Below are 20,463 nucleotides of genomic sequence, written 5' to 3'. Positions count from 1 at the left end.
CTATAACTACAGCACCATATACAGTGTAAGACCTTGTTTTTTGTCAGATGAGAAACACTTATGCAAAATGGCGCAGAAAAACAATTTGTCAATAGATACACATGTAAGATGCGAACTTAATGACGACGAACTTCAACTTGAAATGTCTTGCTCATCAATTGAATCCTACCAGAAGGCCCCCTTTAGCTTGAAAATAGAACACTTCATTCAACAAAAGAAGGCGCCTTAGGCAGAGGGTATTTAATCTTTTTCGCGCGCTGGTAATTGACCCAAAATAACAATGTTTCCCAAAAGTTCATGTTCTGATAAGCATGAATAACTTTGAAGTTCTCACAGGTTTTGTTTTCAAACACCAAAGTACATTTCTCTCTCTTAACTGATTTTACTTTTAAAATGCGTGATGACTCTCGCCTAACTACTTGTTTTTGTGGCTTCATTGTTATAATCTGTTATGGCAATGTGGCATTTAGAGGCTTGAAGATCATGCGAATACTCTCCCCGAAATGCACTGGCAGAATCAAGCTATATTGACGAGCCTTCGCAACATAGTTATGTATACGAAATAATATTATACGAAATAAAATTTTATGAAATAACATTATACGAAATAACATTATTTGAAAATGAAAATAAGAAAAGGTGTGAAAGTGATAATTAATACATTCCCAAAGGAATGAACATTGTAAACAATAGAAACCGTGCTCTTCGAGGCCCTTTCTGACCTGCGTATTTTTACATCAATTTTACAATATTTAATACTGATACATTTGAATTTGTTTTGGTTTCAGCCTCACCACACGTCACTAAACATGTCTGCCGAAGCTGCCGTAACAACGGTACACTGTATACTCATCATTACAAATATTATTGGAAACACTCTTGTTTGTGTCATCATAATGAAAAATAGGGAAGTGAGGTAGGTTTATATTGAAATACTTAATTATTCACTCCCAGATTATCTCCAGAAGCGATATAATTTAATATAAAATCAAATTAGAAAGTAGCTTTCGAAGAGTTGATTCCTTCACTGATCTGCTCTTTGCGTTTATACCACTGATCTCTGAAATTTGTGCGTTACACAATATTCGTAAATTCATGACATTGTTTGCGTTCCGGTGACACAGTGTTAGGTTTTCTTGCCTTACGTTGCGTTAGAGAGCTATGCGACACAACGTTTTCTAATGTAAGCAATGCTTATTCCATAAGGAATTTATTAATTGTCACTTTCATAGATCAGACCTTTTTACTTTCTTTATCTCCTCATGTTAATGTGGTAGCAATTGGCTCGGCTCGTTAATACAGCTTGAATCCGTTTCTGCCAATTCATTCTTAAGACTGTAGAATTGATTAGTATCTCGTGATCGTTCGTGAATTCAAATTCTGGTATCTTTGTATTATCATAACAATAAAGGCACCAAACTAGGTCGATTTAAGCGACAGTCAGCTCCCATTTAATATAGCTGAAAAAAAGTACCCAAGTATTTTTGGAATAGTGGAAAGTGTTCTTCACTTTCTTGTACATAATTGCAGAATGATCTTTTTTTTTTTTCTTTATCTGGTCTATTTTTTAACAAACTTAGCCGAATAGACTTTTTCCATATATCAAAATTCTAACTGGTTGGCTACGGGGCCTGGGGGAACAAAACAAAGGGAATTAATTATTCATTCCTCAACTTCGATGCCATTCCTTTTGGTATACCCCCAAGCCTTGGAGCGTAGTTAAAATTTTAATATAATGGTTTATTGGAAGATGACAAAACTCCACTCGATACGTCAGAGAGCAATGAGAAGACAACTGAAGTCTTTGATATAGCTTTTAACGGTCATGCGCAATGTACGTGCACAACGGGAATCTAAATCAGATGTTACTCGTGTCAGGAGACTAGTCCATTCACTTTATAACTGTAGTCAAATAGACCTCTTTAGCTTGGGCGGTTTGTTTTCCCAATTGAAGACCACGTGATATTCTCCAGAGAATTTTTCTTTTATCTTTCTTAAAATTATTCATTCATGCACATGCGACTATTTAAAAATTTGAAAGCAAGAATTCTCAAGAGTATCATCACGTGGTCTACAATGGGAAAACAAACCGCCCAAGCTAAAGAGGTCTATTAATATCCTGATCGATCTATAATTTCGTTTACACCCTGATATACCATAGATAACATTAACATATTGAGGATGAAAGAGTTTGCATATAGAGTTTAGAACAGAGACTTTGTGCTTTTATGTAATAACGTTCTCACAAAATAAAGATCCCGAAACAACGTCTGGTGTTGCCCCATATCAGTACGTTGTATCTTCAGGATACCTAAGATAGTTAACTGCTGTTTTTGTCTGCGTGTAGGATTTCCATGAATTATCTCCTGGTGAATCTAGTTGTGGCAGACATAACTTTCGGGATATTTCTTACACCAAGGTTTATTCTAAACCGTACTTTCACTCACCCAGAAGGGGCGGCTGGTAAAGCTTTATGCAGATTGCTGACAGGTGATACACTAGGTTGGTTTGGAGGAGTTTCGTCGGCGTTTACCCTGGTGGTTATTGCTGTTGAACGCTTCTACGCTGTAATGTATCCTCTTGGTAACAAAGGAAATCTTACCAAGCGCAAACTCAAGGTGAGTATTGACGCATTAATCATGCACTTTCTTTCATCGTATCTTGGAAGAAACAAAATGGTTTATCTTCCGTTATGTTTGGATTACTGCTAGGTTATAGTCTATGCTGTTGGCAAACAGAAGAACTAGTAAACTGGCTAGCCAAACTGTGTGGATTTGTTTTCCATTTGTGGAAATGAAACCTCAAGGGACTGGCTGGTGATCGCTTCCATTTTACACATTACGATTTCAGGTGATCATACCTGGTTCTTGGATCCTTTCACTTGTCTTCACCTTCCCCTTATTCCTGATTACGATTTATGACAAGAATATCGAAAGCTGTGTGGAGACTTTTCCTCGTAAGTGGATGGCCAAGGCTTATAGCTTGACTTGGCTTTTAGCCACAACTGCTCTTCCTTTGGTACTGATGGTTGGCTTGTACTCAACGGTTGTGTACGCTTTGTGGTGCAAAAGTGATGAAGACGATGAAATTACCCACCAACAAAAGGTATGAGTTAATGAATAATTTCCCTTTAAAAGTACCGGATGTATTCTGTCACTGGTTGAAATTGGCAGAATCCTTATCGGCCCTTATTAATCCTGGGCAGTTAATATTGGATGGCATGTGAAAGGATGCGGTAGAAGGAAGCGGTATTTTGTCGCTTGTCGATCTATAAGTTGTTTATTTAATCAAAATATGAATCTCTAATCACAGGGTGTTATGAAGGTGCGGAAGAGAGTCACTCTGATGGTCATAACTGTCAGCTCAATCTTTGGAATCTCTTGGGGCACAAGTTCAATTACCTACGTCTTAAAGCATTTCACCACCCGAAACACTGGGCACGTCGCCATTTCCGCCACAATGGCTCTGCTCAATTCAGCCGTAAATCCATTTCTTTATGCTCTGTTTAACCAACCATTCCGTGGTAAAGTCAAGAGAATGTTGTGCAGTACCCTTCGTTCTGCAAACAGGATTCAAGTTGCAAGGAAAACTGAGAGTATTGAGTTCTCTAACAGAATTAATCATACAACCATGCAACCTAGCAAGGCCTGAAGGAGAAAGATGGCCGGGAACTAGGTCTTTAAAAAAGATCTCGACCTACAATCACAACCACATTGTTGGTACAATGACGTTTTGATCCGCGATCTCTCCCTCTCAAATCTCTCAATGTTGTGAAGAAACTAAAACCACAGAGCACGGGGTTCAGGTAAATTGAGCATTCCAACATTGCTTGGGGGAAAAGAGGGTCGTATTCCAACCGCTGCTGACACTGATTGTTTTAACAACATATATTTACAGTTTTGATGACATAAAAAATAGTCCAGACCCTCTAGAATCCCCCTCAGAATCAGTATCAGTGCATTAACTGAACCCTTTGTTAGATGGCAAGGAACAGATTAATAGTTCTTATTGTTAGTAGTTAATGTTCTTAAAATAACTAGTCGTGTGTTTTCAATACACTTGGACAAGGCTGTCTGATACGTCCTTTTTACTAATTAGATATAAGCTTGAAGTGTTTTTTTGTTGTTGTTTTTTTTTTTTTTTTTTTTGTAAGGCATGGTGATATTGTGGTGATAGCTGTAAGAGTTTCTTAACACCGATGCCAGATAATGACAGTATTATTTTAAGAAAACCTATTATTCTTAGCGATTTTTACTTTCTATTACTTTCTTAAATGCACATTTTTAATTATTAAGATTAGTACAGATCATTTTGGCGAATTGTACAGCGCCTAGAGCAGGCATGGATAGGCGCTATACAAATATTTATGTATTATTATGTATTATGATTACAGATTGATTTATGGGGTACATGTAATCTTTTTTTTTTTTCACCCAACTAGTAGACCTTCCATTGAATTCAAATTTTCTTCTCCATAAAGGAATTTTTTGAGTCATTTCATAAGTGGTTACAAATACAGTGACGTAAATAAATAAATAATAGGAAGAATTTAGGCACCGATTTTCCTCTATTGTTTTGTAGTTAACGAAGATATTCTGACTGTTTTTATAAAAGTGGCTGCCTGCCTTCTTTAACTCTTTAGTTATATTAGGTAACCAGCCCCCTCCCTTTATATAAATAGTGTCAATACAGTGAGACTCTGTTAATAACGGTCACTCTTGGGCCATGTTAACTAACGAGTTGAATCAAATTTCACGACCGGTCCGGTGATTTTAAGCCAGCTCTTGTCCAAGTGTGTTTAAAAAAACAGGACTACATATACACGAATCACAGGTGTACTTCTTGCTCATACAGCATTAACCGTGCCCAATTCCTCATGATAAGTAGAAGAGAAACTGTTTGAGCCAGGAAAGCCTTAGAAACAATAACAGAAAGATCGAAATAACTTACAAGTCAGGCTTTCGAAACACGTCTCTGAAATGAAAGAAAAACTGGTTGTCCCGAGCAGGACTCGAACCCGCATCTCCCCGAATACTAGTCGGGCGTGATATCCACTACACTATCGGGGCAATCACGCTAGATATGTGGCAGCTTAGTGATGTGAGTAGATAGAACGCGGCCAATCCAAGGGACATTTTTCTTTCAAGAAATTTGTGTGTTTCATGGCTCCTCCCCTGACAATCGGGGCTATGTAACAAGTAGAAGAGGAACTATTTGAACCAGGAAAGCCTTAGAAACAATAATAGAAACTAAGATGTTAATAACTTTCAAGTCAGGCTTTCGACACTCGTCTCTGCAGAAATGAGAGAAAAGCTTCGTGTCCCGGGAGAGGAAGTTTTTCTTTCATTTGAGAGACGTGTGTCAAAAGCCTGACTTGTAAGGTATCAATTTACATCTTTCTGTTATAGTTCCTCAATATTTGTCATATTTGGAATAGATATTTGGTTTGAGTGGTAACAGGGTAAAATTTTTAACGATTATACAGGTTGTGATTTCAAAAGGTGGCCTTTGGCCATATTAACGGGGTTTCCTTGTAAGGAATATATGGGCGTTTCGCTGTGACAAAAAGAGTGGCCTTAATAACAAAGTGACCGTGTAAGGAAGTGACCTCAGGCGGGGTTCTGCCGTACCTGTAATGATAGGGACTTTAAGATACGCTACGGCGAGGTGCTGCTACGGCTACTTTGGGCGTGAGGGACTAGGTTGACAACGATGTTTTACCCGCCAAGCTCAAATGATTAAGATTTTGCTGTACAGCAACGGTATGTGCAGTCTCTACGTGTCTTTACAAAGAATAACTACTTGCAACCAAACCAGAGATTATTCTACTTCCATACGAAATAGGTTTGATTAATGACAATGATTTCCTTCTCCTGTATCCGTCTTACATATCCCAGAACTCAGATTTGCCTTTTAGAACTTAATAGAACCGCCTGTAATTCAAACCACAAAACAAAATATAAACTCTGAGATAAAAAAGCTTGATTTCAACACGGACAGGTTGTTTGTACAACGATTACGTGATAAGTCCGAAAATACAAAACTTTCGTTTATAATAAAATATACATTTTGATCAGTCATAAACAATTATAGCTCAGATTAGAACATACGAAGCTTTCTTATCTACGGCTGTTCGGCCCGATACTAATATGACTGAATTGATCATCTCGCGCTAGGTGTTAAAATCGTTCAAAATTTTCTGTACAAATGACAAAGAAACAATAATCTTAGAACTGATTTTTATGAGTGAGAACTTTATCCTCAAACTAGGCTGTTCAGACAGTGAAAAAAGCGTTAAAATGAGAAGTAAACAGCAGGCTTATACTCACGTAGTGAAGAGTACGTGAAACCAGGCACTTTCCGGCAGTAGAAAGCAAGGCTAGGGCGGGAAAGCCGTACTGGCACGCGAGTCATGACGTCACCGGAAGCGATCTTCACTATCTGCCGCCGTACTACAGCCTAGCCATACCATATCTTAAAGTCCCTAATGTAAATAGGACCGAGTAGAAGAAATGTTTAAAAGAAAATAACCAAAAAAAATAAAAATAAAAATAAATAAAAAAAAGAGAGAGCGAGAAGGAAAAAAAAAGGATTTCCTTACCTTTTATATTTTTTTCGGGGGAGACTCAGCACCTCCGCCTTGTTCCTGCGTGTGTCTGCTGTAGGAAGTCAATACTGGCGCACTTAGCTTTGAACTGTTGACAAATTATTTCCTGTGCCATCTACACGGTCAAATATATTTGTTACATAAAAATTGTCCGATATAAAAATTGCTCTTGTAGAACACGCTTACAGTGTAAACATCAGATGTAGAAACTGTAATTAAGTCTTTCCTAGCTTCAATTGCTTCAATTACGGTCTAACTTCAATAATTTCAATGACGAGAGCGCTGAATATTATCACCTTACAAAAAAGAAAAATAAGTGAACTAACCAAGTATTTAAATATTTTAGGAAAAGCAGATATAACTTAAGAAAAGCTATAGCTTCATTAAAGAAAATTCATTTCAAGTTTTTACGTTAAATTTCCAGATCAGTTTCTTGTAGGTTAAATGTTAACGCATACATCGGAACGGAGCCTTTCTGGCCAATCAGGGACATAAGCTAACCAGCAAGCTCTCTAGTTGAATCAGACCCTATCGCTCTCTCGGAATTTAATTTAATCCAATTAATTATTTGGTTATTTTCTATACATCTGATTTTTGTTTGCAATTTGATTTTCAGCAGCAGTCTTATTTAACAAAGCCAAAATGATGACTAATGACTAAGAATGACCTCATCAACAACATAAGCTTAATTAACACTCATTTTAATACAACTTTATCAGCCTATGTAATAGGTATACATAGCTGCAAATCAGTGATAGTGACCTTTAACTGGCAGCAGCAGTATGTTACAATGACAAAACACGATAACAATAAAGAACGTATTGTTTAATTTACCACTACATCTACAAATTCTGGTGGTGGTTTAGTTGACAATTCATTTGTCTGGATAATCTTATATCAAGAAATATGACAACTGGATAAAAGAAATATCTATTGTCCATTTAAGGGATTTCTAGCGAAACTAGCGATATTTCAATTTTTCTACTTCTTCCAAAGACAATTACATGATCAGTAACTCATGTCAGATATTCAAAATGAACAAGAAATGAAGGGTTATTGAATTCGCCGGGTTGGTAAGATGTCCATTTAACTAATATGGTTCTAGTCATGCAATGATGAACTGAAATCTTTGAAATTCTATTTTCTTTGCCCTCACTATATAAATGGGCAAGAGAAGGATTTTTCAAGGGGAAAGGGAAGGCTGCTACCTTTGTGTTGAAGAATCAATGGCGCATGCCCCAAAAATGTTGAATTTTGAGGACTGGAACCTAATTGAAAACCACTATCTGAGAAATACTCGCAATGCTACAAAGTAGAAGTTACAAGTTGGTCCCTGTCCAGAGTGTTTGCCTCCATTTCTGCTATAACATTTCATAATTTTTTCAATTGATTTTGTTTTTATTATTTGCTTTGCTAAAAGGGGGGTCGCTAGCCATCCATTCTATCCCCTTCCCTCCAACTTCCACCCCGGAATGGATCTATTAATCAAATTAAACGCGTGGACGAAAATATGGAAAGGCGAAAAAAAAGCTATAGCTATCCACAAAAGTCGCGTCACCGACCATATTTAAGTCAGTAACCTAAAAGTGAACTTATTGTAACCTTTACCAGCAGTACGTTTGTTCATATTGAATGGATTTTAGGGCCCCACTGAAAACCTCCTTGGCGAATTGTGTTCTCTAGTTAATTATTGTTATTATTATCGTTATTATCATTATTATCATTAGTATCATTATTATCAGTATTATCGTTATTATCGTTATTATCGTTATTATGCGTCACTCCCCGCAGCACTATTCTGCCGTTATTTGGGTTGGCTGAGTAGAGCTGGTGGCTAGATTGATGTGAGGGGTTCCCGTTATACCCTGAATCTGGTTTGTTGAACGCCACCTGTAGCCTATCAATCTTTTGATCTTTTCCCTGAATCGTTCGTTGATCAGGGCATATACAAAAGGATTGATGGCAGAATTGAACAAGATCATCACGGCAGCAATTGCCCAGGTGACATCACTTGGGCTGCTGGTGGTACTATGGTAGCTTAACAGGAAGATAACTGCGTCAGTCATCCAGCAGATCGAGAAGATGACGCTGACGGTTACAGCTGTCAAAGTTACACGCTTGCGTATCTTGAGTACTCCCTGAAAATAAACAGAAAGAAGCAGTGTCGGGTTACTGATTATGTGTAAATAGACAATGTCAGTAATCACTACATTAGTCTTGTATTTTTAGGCCATGGCTCAAGTTGTTTGAGCGAAATGATTGTCACTGATGCACCCGACGCATTGTATTAATGGGAATTCACTTTGCTGACTTTGCAATATATATATTTTTTTCTTGAATAGGTCTTGTCTTATTTAAACAATGCCAATATCATAATTTTCATCATGGCACATCACTATAAGAATGGCCAAATCAATAACATCAATGGCTACAATTCTGTTACGTCATGAAACAGTGTTGAAATTCAAGTCGTAAAGATTGTAGATACATGTAGAAGAAACGAAGGGGTATGCGATTTTTCTTTTATCTTATTCATTAACCTCAATATTTGATGGCACGTTACGTATATCTATAACCGGTTAAAAACATATTAACATTTCAAATAAATATACCACATATGGCACATCCGTTAAGTGATGAATTGAGTATAATGAGAACGGCGATTTGCGCATGGAAGGTACGTAAATAAAATATTTTTATTCGCGGGACGGTACAGATTATTGCGAGTCGTTCATACCGACGGGACCAAGATGCGAACGTTAAGTGATCAAATGAAAAAAGAAATGACGAGATCAGCATCGTAGCAATTTTAAGGCAGAATGAACAGCACCAAATGTAATACCAACCGTTGGTAGGAAAGTTCATTTTGATCGTTGTGTTAAACTGCGAATTTTGCTTTGTTATGTTCTTCTCAAGGTTGAGGTGCGGAGCACTGATGGTTAGTGCGCTCGTCTCCGGATCGAGCGGTCCGTGTTCGAGTCCTGGTCGGGGACATTGTGTTGTGTTCTCCTTTACTCTCACAGTGTCTCTCTCCGCTCAGGTGTATAAATGGGTACCGGCGAATTTGATGCTGGGGGTAACCCTACGATGGACGAGCACTCCATCCAGGGGGAGTAGAAATACTCCTAGTCGCTTCATGTTATTATTTAAGCGATACTGTTAACACTAAATGAAATAGGGGTAAAACGACCTCTGGTCATACCTGTTGTTGGTAGGAAATTTCATTTTGATCGTTGCGCTTGAACCACAGATTGTACACCACTGTGGAGTAAAATGTAGCCATTAATGGTGTGGGAAGACCTCCAAACACCAGAAACCATACCACGCTGAAAGCCTTTCCCATCCACTCATCGGGAAACGCCAAAGTACAGATGGAAAGAGTCTCGTTATAATCCGAACTCAGGAACCCTGGACTTTCCATGATTATTGCAAAGATCCAAGAAGCAGGAATGATTACCTGAAATGCAATTAACATCCCTTGACGTGTTTTTTTAAAGTACTGGTACATCACATTATCAATCTGTAAAAGTGATACTGACTCTGTAATTATATTTCTTTTTCAATTTATTTGAGTAACACATTAAATTTAACTTTGTAAATCAAGCACTTTCTACTGAGATAATGCAACTAGCACTTCGCCAGGCTGCCAAAAAGATATTTTATTACAGAGAAGAATATTATATAAATCAAGAATAAAGATGAAGCCCTTTATGTTTTTCATTGCGGTAAGGTGTCCCAAAATCGAAATCAGTGATCATGGATTCCACTGACCCATCCAACCTAAAGATACAAGTGATCCAAAGTACTATATTTCACCTTCAATTTGGCATTGGTGAGTTTTCCTTTGTTACCATGAGGATAATTCACCGCGTAATAACGTTCAACTGCGATGACAACCAGCGTGAAGGCCGAGCAAGCACCTCCAACCCATGCGAAGCCTCCACCCGTCACCAAACTGCATAACACTCTGCCGAAGACACCACCTGGGTGGGTGAACGTGTGGATAAAAATGTGGAAAGGCGCAAAAAACACTGCCACCATCATGTCCGCCACGGCTAAGTTTACAAGCAGATAGTTGAAGGGAGTCCTGTTAAACGATATGTGAAAGAAATAATTGATTTATTTTTAACAATGCACAGCCTATTTGTTACAGAATTGAATTGCAAACATAAGAACAATTCCAGAAAACACGGGGAAATTCCTCTTGTCGAAACCGAAATTGCCTAATAAGTTCAATAAATGATAAAAAAAGTATATTAATAGCGTATGGCTTATAGCAAAATTTTTGGCCAAGCAATAGACAGCAAGTAAGATTTCATAAGTGAACATATTAATTATATCAGCAGACACAATCAGTTTTATTCAGCTACAACTGAAAACTATAACGACTGGAATGGCCTCGTCTGATGGTTTTTTTTTTTTTTTTTTTTTTGGAGCTTTCCCGCTCTGTTTAAGCTATTGTTTTTGTATATACTTCCTTTTTTATTGTGTGGCAATGGTAATGATCGATAGTGGATGTTTCCAGGAACGCATGTTACCGTACTTCAAGACTTGCAATGCGAGTACCGGTAGCACGAGGTCGTTAACATGTAATTTACATCGCAATTAAAGACGTACCTTGCTTTGATTTTTCAGCCTGCTTTAAAGAGGATATTGAGTGTCTATGTTGAAAAGTGCAGTGAAACCCCGGCCACCAACGGGCCACAAAACACTGGCCATATTAACGGGGTGGCCGTATCGAAGGGGTTCTAAAATGAGAACATGACTGGCTGAGCTTTTGTTCAGGCTAGAAAAATATGGCCATAATGACGACGTAGGCACAAGCCGGGTTCCACTGTAATAACAGATGCTGCTGAGAGTGGATGTAGCATCCGTCATTTGACATTTCAGTATCGACATACCTCATATCTGGATTCCTAGTGATGACCACGCAGACAAGGGAGTTTCCAATGATGTCGATGATGGCTAATATAGAAAGTATTGCGATTATGGCAGCCTGACCTGATTCGGAAATCATGACTGTATAGGAGCCCAATCTACAGTCAAATACAATTTCGATATCTACAAAAAGAAAAAGCAATGAAAAGAAGCCCATGAGTTTTAATTGTTTAAAGATTTGAGGAATAAGAGACACGGTGAGGTCAGAACCTATGCCACACTCTTTGATGCCAGATGATCAATTGGGCGAGCAACTATCCCTTTGTCGTCCTTATTATCATGAAACATATATTTGTTTGTTTGCTCGTTTTTGTTTCACTTCTGTAACAGATCTTGTAACGTAATTACTTCATACGAAAAATTTGCCGTCAGGGCTTACGTTATCCAAAATACCCAGAACTTGGACTTTTGACGTTATTGTTTTGCAGTGGACGGATGGGGGTGTGCGGCGCACTTCCCAAAACCCTTACCCTATTTACGACCAAAATCTCCGTTTTTTGCTACCCTATTTATGACCTGACCAACAATTCGATAACCTATTTGTGAAAGCTGCGGCTGACACAGTTGGCCTAAACATAAGTTATGAAGGGCTTTTGTTGACGCTCTTATTGATAATGATCAAATAGTAGCTTCTTCTGAGATACATACCCAATTAAAGACCACAGTGACAAAACCATACCATATTTATAACCAAAATTGGCAAAACTGATACCCTATGTATGACCAAAACTGCTGAAAAACCCTACCCTTTGGCCGCACGTACCTATATAGCCCATATAAGGGAGTACCCCCTCGGGATTATGTGAAAGTTCTGGCTTATTAATCACAAAAATAGAAAGACTCCCAATTGCCATACTTAACGAAAGCCGTCTTTATTTTTCAGTTGCCTTGCGTGGGCTGCATGTATGACATGTATTTCGATTGAAATTTCAGAAAAAGAAGAGTAACATATCATCAATATTTCACAACAGAACAGTTATAAAATGGAGCCCGAAAAAACGGATCGAAATTTCACAAAACAGAGGAGTAACGTATCTTCAATATTTTACAACAAGACAGCGATAAAATCTACCACGAAAAAGCTGATCGAAATTTCGGAAAAAAGAAGAGAACGTATAACATTTTAAATTGTGAACATATCTTCAAAAATAGTGGTACTTGAATCGAGTTAATTACAACTAGAACTAAGCAATGGAACATGAACTCAAGACACACATCTATTTTTTTTTTCTTCGCAATTTTTGTTCACCTCGGTAACATTATTGTCACAGGTTATTCGTAATAAGATTTAACACATCAACTTACATTAATTACTCCATGCAGTTAGTTAACATCAAGACTGTGAGAAGCGTAGGTGGAAGATGTTTGCCAATACCGTATATTGGACGCAATTCCAAAACTTCTGGGTACAAGTGTTCACTGGTTCTCGCCTACTGCTCAAGGATGGCATTATCTCGTCACACAAACAGGAAGGGTATCACTAAGAGATTTCATTGAACCATATTATATTGACAGAAATAAGCAAACAGCAGTTTCTAGTTCAAAGATTTAATCAGTGGAGGAGTGTGCTTATCCCCTGCTTTTATGACATAGGTGAACACTTTGTCATTTCTCTTAATATTACGGCAAAGATAAAGTACAAAGAGTACAATGTTTATATTGCTTATGCATAAAATATTCTAGTTTAACTTAATTAGCACTACTGAAATAAAATTTCTTTTTCATCATGCAACATTCAGTTTTTGTGAGAAGTTCTTGAACAATCAAAACCACAAAAGAAACACACTGAATGTCTCCAAATGACAAGGACGCATAGTTTTGTACTGGCCGATATCCAGTAAATAATTAAGAACGTCGCAAGATTAAGTTAGCAATACAGTTTGCTGACATAACTGACAGACTGAAAAAACATCAACAGCAAACTTGATCTGGTGAGTGATTACGGAGAAACCAACCCATTACTAAAAGCAATAATATTCGTGTTCCTTTGATCATGGTTTACTTTTCTCAGGGAAATGAACAACTAATTCAAAATGTTAGCATCTATGATATGAATTATGAATAGACAATTCTACTTTTAACCAGAAATTTTAACGACTAATATCATAAAAAAATAAAAAATAGAAATAAAAAATAACATCATGTTCCTCGTCTTAACAGCCAATTCCTTTTCAGGTTTGTTTGCGTTCGGCTTTAAAGCTTTATGTTTGAACAGTCACCAGTTTTTTAAACTCAGAAAGGTTATAAAATCTGCTTGTAAATTTTGCGGATGCAAACTTGCGCCGGCGGCACTGGAATAGAAGTTGGAAAGGATATAGAAAATCTAATTAACACTCCGACGTACAAGGGTAAGGGAGAGGGGAAGAGGCGGATACCACCCCCATAGGGTTTTTCAAATTTGTCAAAAGAAGATCAATTTTGCTCTTAGGGGCTTAAACTTTCAGTAGCTGTTCATTCATCCTCTGGGGAAATTTTGATATGTCATTGTGTATCTATCACTTTTGACTTTGCCATGGCAACCGCAAATTTCACGAAGGTTGGTCAACACTTAACCTGTTTTGTTTTGTTTTTTTTTTTGTTTGTTTGTTTGTTTTTCATTTATCTTCATCAAATTGCAGCTGAATTTACAAACTCTTGTATTACGCTTTGGTGACTTGTGGTGATACCATAATACGCCGGACAAAACTGTTCTGCATCGACGTTTTACGACAAAAAATTGAAACAAGCAAAGCGATGCAAATAATTTTTTGATTGTCTTAATTCAACACATGGAAAGTTATTTTCATATAGATCAAGCGAGGAAAACTTGCGTTACAGGTTATCTAAATTTGTGGACTGAATCACAAAAGTATGGAAAATTACGCCATTTCTGAGAAAAAGAAAAGTTACGGTTTACATCAACACCGTAGTGTTAGACCGGTGTTAACATTGTTGTGCGAAGAAAATCGTCACGTGTTTGTGGATTTTTTTTTTTTTTTTTTTCATCAATTTTACGAGATGGCATGAGGAAGGAGCAATAATCCATCTAAAAAGCACAATAATCTCGTGCGATGCATCTGCGGTTTACAGAATCAAAGATTCAAGTTGTGATGCTACCCCTGACGGGCCACAGCGCAAACTAACTGTTATGCAAGAAAATGCGAGAAAATGGCAAGCCCCTAGTAGATGAGCCCAGGAACAGGTCCGGAAACATTTCTAAAAGCACAACTAGCAGTGTCTGAGGTTCTTGGTCGACAACCCTTTAACACAGCAGTATTTTGTGTAATCGTGGCTTGTACGAAGCGCGAGCTAAAGGCATCCATCTGCAAAACAGGTGGAAGACCGATTATGCGGCAAGAACAGTGAAGCCTAGGGCAAACGTCGAATCTTAGTCGAATTTAATTCGTCGAACCTATAAATTTTGAAAAAGGCGCATGAATGGTGCGACGTTTGCTGCAATTAAATTCGACTCAAATTAATCGTTTCGACTCTAGCATAGGTTCGACTTGCCAAGTCGTATAATGCGAAAGTGGTTCAGCGTTTCAGCAAACGCCGCTCTAAACACGCGCTGAACTCGATTCATAAATCATGCAAATTACAAAATAATTGATTCAAATTTGATGGACTGGGCAAACGTCACAAAAATACACACTCCTCCATCTGCCAAACTCTATTTTTCCCCCTGACGAGCATGCGCTGTACAAAGACAATTTCGGGAGCTGGAATGCATTCTCGCCCCCAGAGGCTGCACTCATTTTGGTGCGGACCAAAAGGAGCGCGGCCTTTAGGGGCGAGAATGCCGGAAGAGAAGACTTCAAAGAAGATCACAATCTGAAGAAAGTATCGTATTTCCCCCAAATAAGTTGTAAGTCTTTCTCATGCTTGCTTGTCAAAATCTTGACAAAAAAAAAATCCACCAGCACGTACAGAGTTTCTTCGCAAAGCAACACTCCAAATACGACTCTTTTTTTTTTCAGAAGTGATTCTGCGTGCTTTTATGACTCAGTTACCAAATTTGGACAAGGTGTAACGCAAGCCTTTCTTGCGTGATCCATATAAAAATAGGTTTCCATGTGTCGAGTTTAGTAAAGACAATCGCAAAATTATGTGCCATTTTGTTTGTTTTAATTTTTTCTTGTGAAGCGTCGATCCACAACAGTTTTGTCCAGTGTACTATTTGTTGGTTATGAAGTCATATGACGTCAAATGACGTCATCTGACCTGCCATCTTGGATCCGCCATCTTGGATTTCACTATTTTCTTAAAAAGTAAATAAGTAACGGAAATAAAAGCAAAATTAAGCCAGAATGCTAATGAAATGTTAGAGGGCAAACTTATTTCTGTTGAAAACTTTGCCTCTTAATATTAGAAACCTTCGCGTGGCCCTTTCGCGTATTTTTTTTTTAATTTTGAAGAGCTTTCGCTATCGCGTTTTTATTTTTTTTGTGGGGGTGTGTGACCCGAACGTCGAAAACTGTGCCCTATTTCAGACCAAAATTTGTGATTTTCCATATCCCAATTCAGACCTGAGCAAAAGAAAGAATTGATATCCAATTCCAAATCTTTAAAATTACTACAGGGCTCTAAATATGACTGCAGCTAACCGGAAATGGCTGCGATTTGGGTAAACATTTGAGAAAGGCTACGCGTTTACCAATATCGATGCGGAAAAAAGTTCCTTGGAAACAAAACACGCAGTACTAAACCAGAGTGAAAAACACCCTTTTTCAGACCAAAACCATTAAAAAATCGTAGACTGGGACGGCCAAAACCTATAGCCCATACAAGGAAGTATCCCACGGCCATTAATTTTGTCCCAGTGGGATTTAAATCCACAAACTCGCGACAGATACATACATATATGCATGCACCCCTTGCGGCTTTCCAGGTACCGTAAATTTAAAAGAGTTTCCAATATTGATAAAATTGTTAATGCATTTCAAAAAAGCTAAGGGTAAAAATATCTACAATTAAATAAGACCTGAACTTTAAGGCCAGCACCGAATTGAATAAGTCGACGAATATTTAATTAAGAGCCATGTAGTAGAAACGGAAATTGTAAAATTGCAAAAGATTTCAATCTTATCTTGTATTTTTATTTTTAATAAATATAAAATTTTCTTTTTAAATAAACTCTTTAAGACACAAATCAAACTTCTGAACTAGGTTAACTGTCAGCCAATTCGTTTATGGTTGCGCCCGTTCACGTTGCCATTAATTGTTACAGTTTCAACATGAGAGAGTTTAAGCATGACGTTCACGGAAGACGTCGAACGGCGAAGATTACCTCTGATTTTCTATTCTTTTTTTGTAATCCTCAAATGAATCACACAAAGACAGAAAAATGTCTCCTACTATTCACCGCAAATACAAATATTATCACTCTACTGTACAGGCTGCTGAAGACAGACGGCAAAAGTTTCATTTTTGCCGTTTGCCGTTTGGCGTAACGTCATGCTTAATCTCTCTATTGTGGGATTTTGTGCACTCGTAATCATTCATGAAAATTGCCATAGCCTAATAGGTAACTTAAACAAACCATGGATTATAAAAAATAAAAGAACCAAAGGTTTACCACAAAACGAGTCGTCGGTTTACCGCATTTTCGTTCTAGTTATAATCATATCATTATTTTGCATTCATTTCGAAAACGACTCTTTGTGTGAGTGTGAGTTGCCACGAGAAGTCCCAATGTTGCGAGAACGGAATGTGTTTAATCGAAACCACATCAGATCACTCATAGGTCTTTGAGGTATTTGATGAAAGACGTGCACGTAAATTTAGTCATTTCAATTAAATCTGGAAAGAATTTACGATGTAAATATGAAATTAAAATAGGAATGCTTCTCTTTATATGAAACAGTAGTCAGAAGCAACTGTAACCTTCGTCTGTTGTCGGAGGTTTGCAAAAAATTATATCAAATGCAAAGCTGAAAAGTGCTCAAGATTGATCAAGAACTCCACTTACCTGTTCAACAAGAAGACAACCTTAGCTTCTGTAAGCTAATTTTGGCTGCTATGGATTTTATGAGTTCGAGTTTCAGTTATAGTTTCAAAGTAAGCCCTTTTGAACTTATCCGGCAAAACATTGAACCAGATCACTGACCAAGCTGCTGTAGCCAGTAATGTCGCTCTTTCGGAGTGATATTGTTATAGAAAATAATTAACACTCATCTTGTGATGGGAAAGGATATTTACATTTCAGTTTTATTGTTTAATCAGATGCCATTTCGGATTTAAGAGTGGCATTTGAAAACATCACCTGGAGTCGCACAAAAAAACCATAATAATAAAATAATTATAATAATAGAATGAAATGAAAATCCTTAAACTTACCCAAATGGATGTCTAGGGGAGTTCTCACTAAAATAATTTACTCTTTAAGCCCGATCAGATTTTTATTTAAGCCGAACAGAGGTGAGGACAGTTTGACAGTTATTATTTGATTTCACAGGGTAATTACCACTTTCCTCTTTAGGCACAAAAAGCAGCAGATCACCGCAGGCCACCGGGCGAAACGCTTCCTGATCGAGTCAGGGATTTCTAAACTCACTATATTCTTTCTCTCTAATTTTGCTTCTTCGTTTCCTTAGTTGCTGTGTCCTTGTTGCCTTACGTATCGTGTGTTGGCGTTAACAGCTCGCAGCAGTTATCACACACGATATTTTTTTTTTTTTAAAGAGCTGGTATACACATAGTCGAGAAATATTATTGAACTATTTTGGAATGAAGCTAGAAGTTCGAGTAGCAAGCGGACAAGAACTTTGTACCGAGAATATTGACATTGTATTACAAACTTCTGTGCGACTGTTTTAAATATCTTCTCAAAGGAAATCATTCCTAACAATACCAAACGTCGAAAACAAATTTTAGAAAGTGCTGGTGAGATGAAACTGATGATGAAATTTTGGTCGTGTTGGCAAAATTTCTAGAACTCTAAATTATATTTTCCCGTGCTCCCGTCGTAAACTGTGGTGTTATTTCAGGCAACTATTTATATCTTTAGCTTTTAGAAATTGAAAAAAAAAAAAAAAAAAAAAAAAAGACTGTAATATACTTAAAATAATTCTGGTACAAGGTTTTGTCCACTAAAAACTGAAATTGCACGATGTCCTTTCGGATGGTATTATCTTTATTACTCACATTCAAAGTTCAGTTGTCAAACCACAACCTTTCAACTTTTTCACCCCGCGAGCGGAAGAGATGAAAGCAATTTCACATCATTGACTGACTTGAGAATTAAATCATTCTGTTTTTATTGTTAACTTGTTGAACGCTTTAAATACTGGTGAAACTCGGTTACAAAAACCTTTTAATTGGATAGAATTTCAGCATTCTTCTTGAATCATGATTGTACCATGACGGACGTCGATTTCTCGTTTCTGGAAAGTTGTGTAGCTTCAATTTCGTTTAATAATTTGTATGTCTTGACAGCCTAAACTAGCCTGCTTTAACTTGTCATCTTAAGTGTAGAGTTTGCCGTACATTATAATTATCTTTTATCGAAGAAAATTACTTCAGAAGGTTTGAAAACCCAACAAAAAAGGTTTATATGTTTTGTGCAAGACGTTTTAGTTCTCAGTTCTCTAATGTGAAATCGTACTTCTTGAAATCAAAGAAAAAAAATCGATTTAAATGACAAGAAAGATAACTATTATAGCTACCACAAAAAACAGTAACTGTTCCACGTACGTACAGCGAAAGCTCTATGTCTCGCAAATGTTCTAACTTTTATATTGCATTTCGGAGGTTAAATGCCTAGAGGGTTCTGTAGAAGTTCCTGTTTATATTTTCCGCTTGTTTTTATTCAACCGGCGATGTAATATCACTATGCTGTGAACGCTTTTAAGGATCTTAATTGTCAACAATACCGTCAGTCAAGTTTCCTAGGTTATGTTTTATTAGAGGGGATGAAGAGGTGTACATGGGGTGGGGGTGGGGAGGTTAATGTTAAAAAAAAAATTAAATGTTGAATGTTTATAGTGGTCGATGTACTTAGCTACAACTAGCTACTTTTCAGGTATGACACTTAAACTGAAGGAAACAAATTTTGCAAATAAACATAATAGACTTTAAAATCCCAACTGGTGGGAGGCAGACCATTTGGATATTCACAGGCATGACCAAGGAGCTGAACTGGGGTCTACCGAGAAACAACTCCAGCTTAGTGGTCAGAGCGAGACTTGAACCCGCGACCTCCGGAGTACAAGTCCTAACCACTCAGCCACGCTGCCGCCTATAGTCTTTATTATGCAATACATTGTGAGGAAAACCTAAATGTGTCGCAGCTTCTATGAAGTTAATGGATGCTTTTGTTGAAGTTCTTGTTGGTAGATGGGTTCATTTCAGCCAGCGAACGTCAAGCTTAATTTTGATTCCTGTCTTTTCTTAGCAACACGCAAAGTTCGTAAAATTGACAAATTGGTTATATTCAGAATCACGTCACCAAGACAGAAATTTAAGTCCATGTCTTCCATAACGTATTTCATCGGCAATTAACAGACTGTACTCTTAAACGCGGAATTAAAAACTGAAGCTTAAAAATTTAAAATTACAGGGATAAAGAATTTAATGAATAGTTTTAATACTGATAAAAAAAAAATGGCTCGGGGAGGTAAGTAGACAAGTCCTTTTTTCCTTTTTTTTACCGAAGAATTGATCATGCGTAAGGATAGAGTTTCGTACCTTTTTTCGATTTAATTTACGCCATGGAATTTTGCAATAAATAAGCGACCCCAAAGAAATGCATTTCTTTTCTCTAAAACTCGCAGTCAGCGTAAGTTGTAGTTAGAGCCTCCTATTGTGGGTAAACATGTTCTACTCTACCATTTATATGGAATATTTTTTACAATAACATTTAGTAGAACTGAGCGTTGTAAATACAAAGCCATCGTGTTATGGTTGATGTACTTTCGCAGCCGGTTAAAAACCTGATGTAT

General features: G+C 37.4%; 2 protein-coding genes and 1 non-coding gene across 4 annotated transcripts; 1 reads left to right on the top strand and 2 right to left on the bottom strand.

The window, feature by feature from the left end:
- The first annotated feature begins 809 nt into the window (after nucleotides 1–809).
- On the top strand, nucleotides 810–3,651 carry LOC145490597 (allatostatin-A receptor-like). The gene is made up of 4 exons (XM_081469689.1): nucleotides 810–916; nucleotides 2,348–2,618; nucleotides 2,851–3,105; nucleotides 3,313–3,651. Exons 1-4 carry the CDS (start codon nucleotides 810–812, stop codon nucleotides 3,649–3,651), a joined length of 972 nt encoding a protein of 323 aa, XP_081325815.1.
- A 1,345-nt stretch (nucleotides 3,652–4,996) lies between these two features.
- Nucleotides 4,997–5,069, bottom strand: Trnat-agu (transfer RNA threonine (anticodon AGU)). Its single transcript has one exon. It is a non-coding gene; the product is annotated as a tRNA-Thr (tRNA).
- Nucleotides 5,070–7,243: 2,174 nt separating this feature from the next.
- LOC145490764 (allatostatin-A receptor-like) lies at nucleotides 7,244–18,218 on the bottom strand. 2 transcript variants are annotated; one of them, XM_081469863.1, is made up of 5 exons: nucleotides 17,493–18,218; nucleotides 11,509–11,668; nucleotides 10,424–10,694; nucleotides 9,810–10,064; nucleotides 7,244–8,745 (listed from the first exon to the last, which is right to left on the bottom strand). In XM_081469863.1, exons 2-5 carry the CDS (start codon nucleotides 11,622–11,624, stop codon nucleotides 8,401–8,403), a joined length of 987 nt encoding a protein of 328 aa, XP_081325989.1. In that variant the 5' UTR covers nucleotides 11,625–11,668; nucleotides 17,493–18,218; the 3' UTR covers nucleotides 7,244–8,400. The 2 variants fall into 2 exon arrangements, with proteins under 2 accessions (XP_081325989.1, XP_081325988.1); XM_081469862.1 differs by lacking the exon at nucleotides 17,493–18,218 and having other exon boundaries at nucleotides 11,509–12,691.
- Between the last annotated feature and the right edge of the window lie 2,245 nt (nucleotides 18,219–20,463).

Source organism: Orbicella franksi, chromosome 6 (assembly GCF_964199315.1).
Source record: "Orbicella franksi chromosome 6, jaOrbFran1.1, whole genome shotgun sequence".
NCBI classification, from domain to species: domain Eukaryota; kingdom Metazoa; phylum Cnidaria; class Anthozoa; order Scleractinia; family Merulinidae; genus Orbicella; species Orbicella franksi.
The sequence above is the reverse complement of the archived record's forward strand: the minus strand, read 5'-3'. Positions and strand labels throughout refer to the sequence as shown.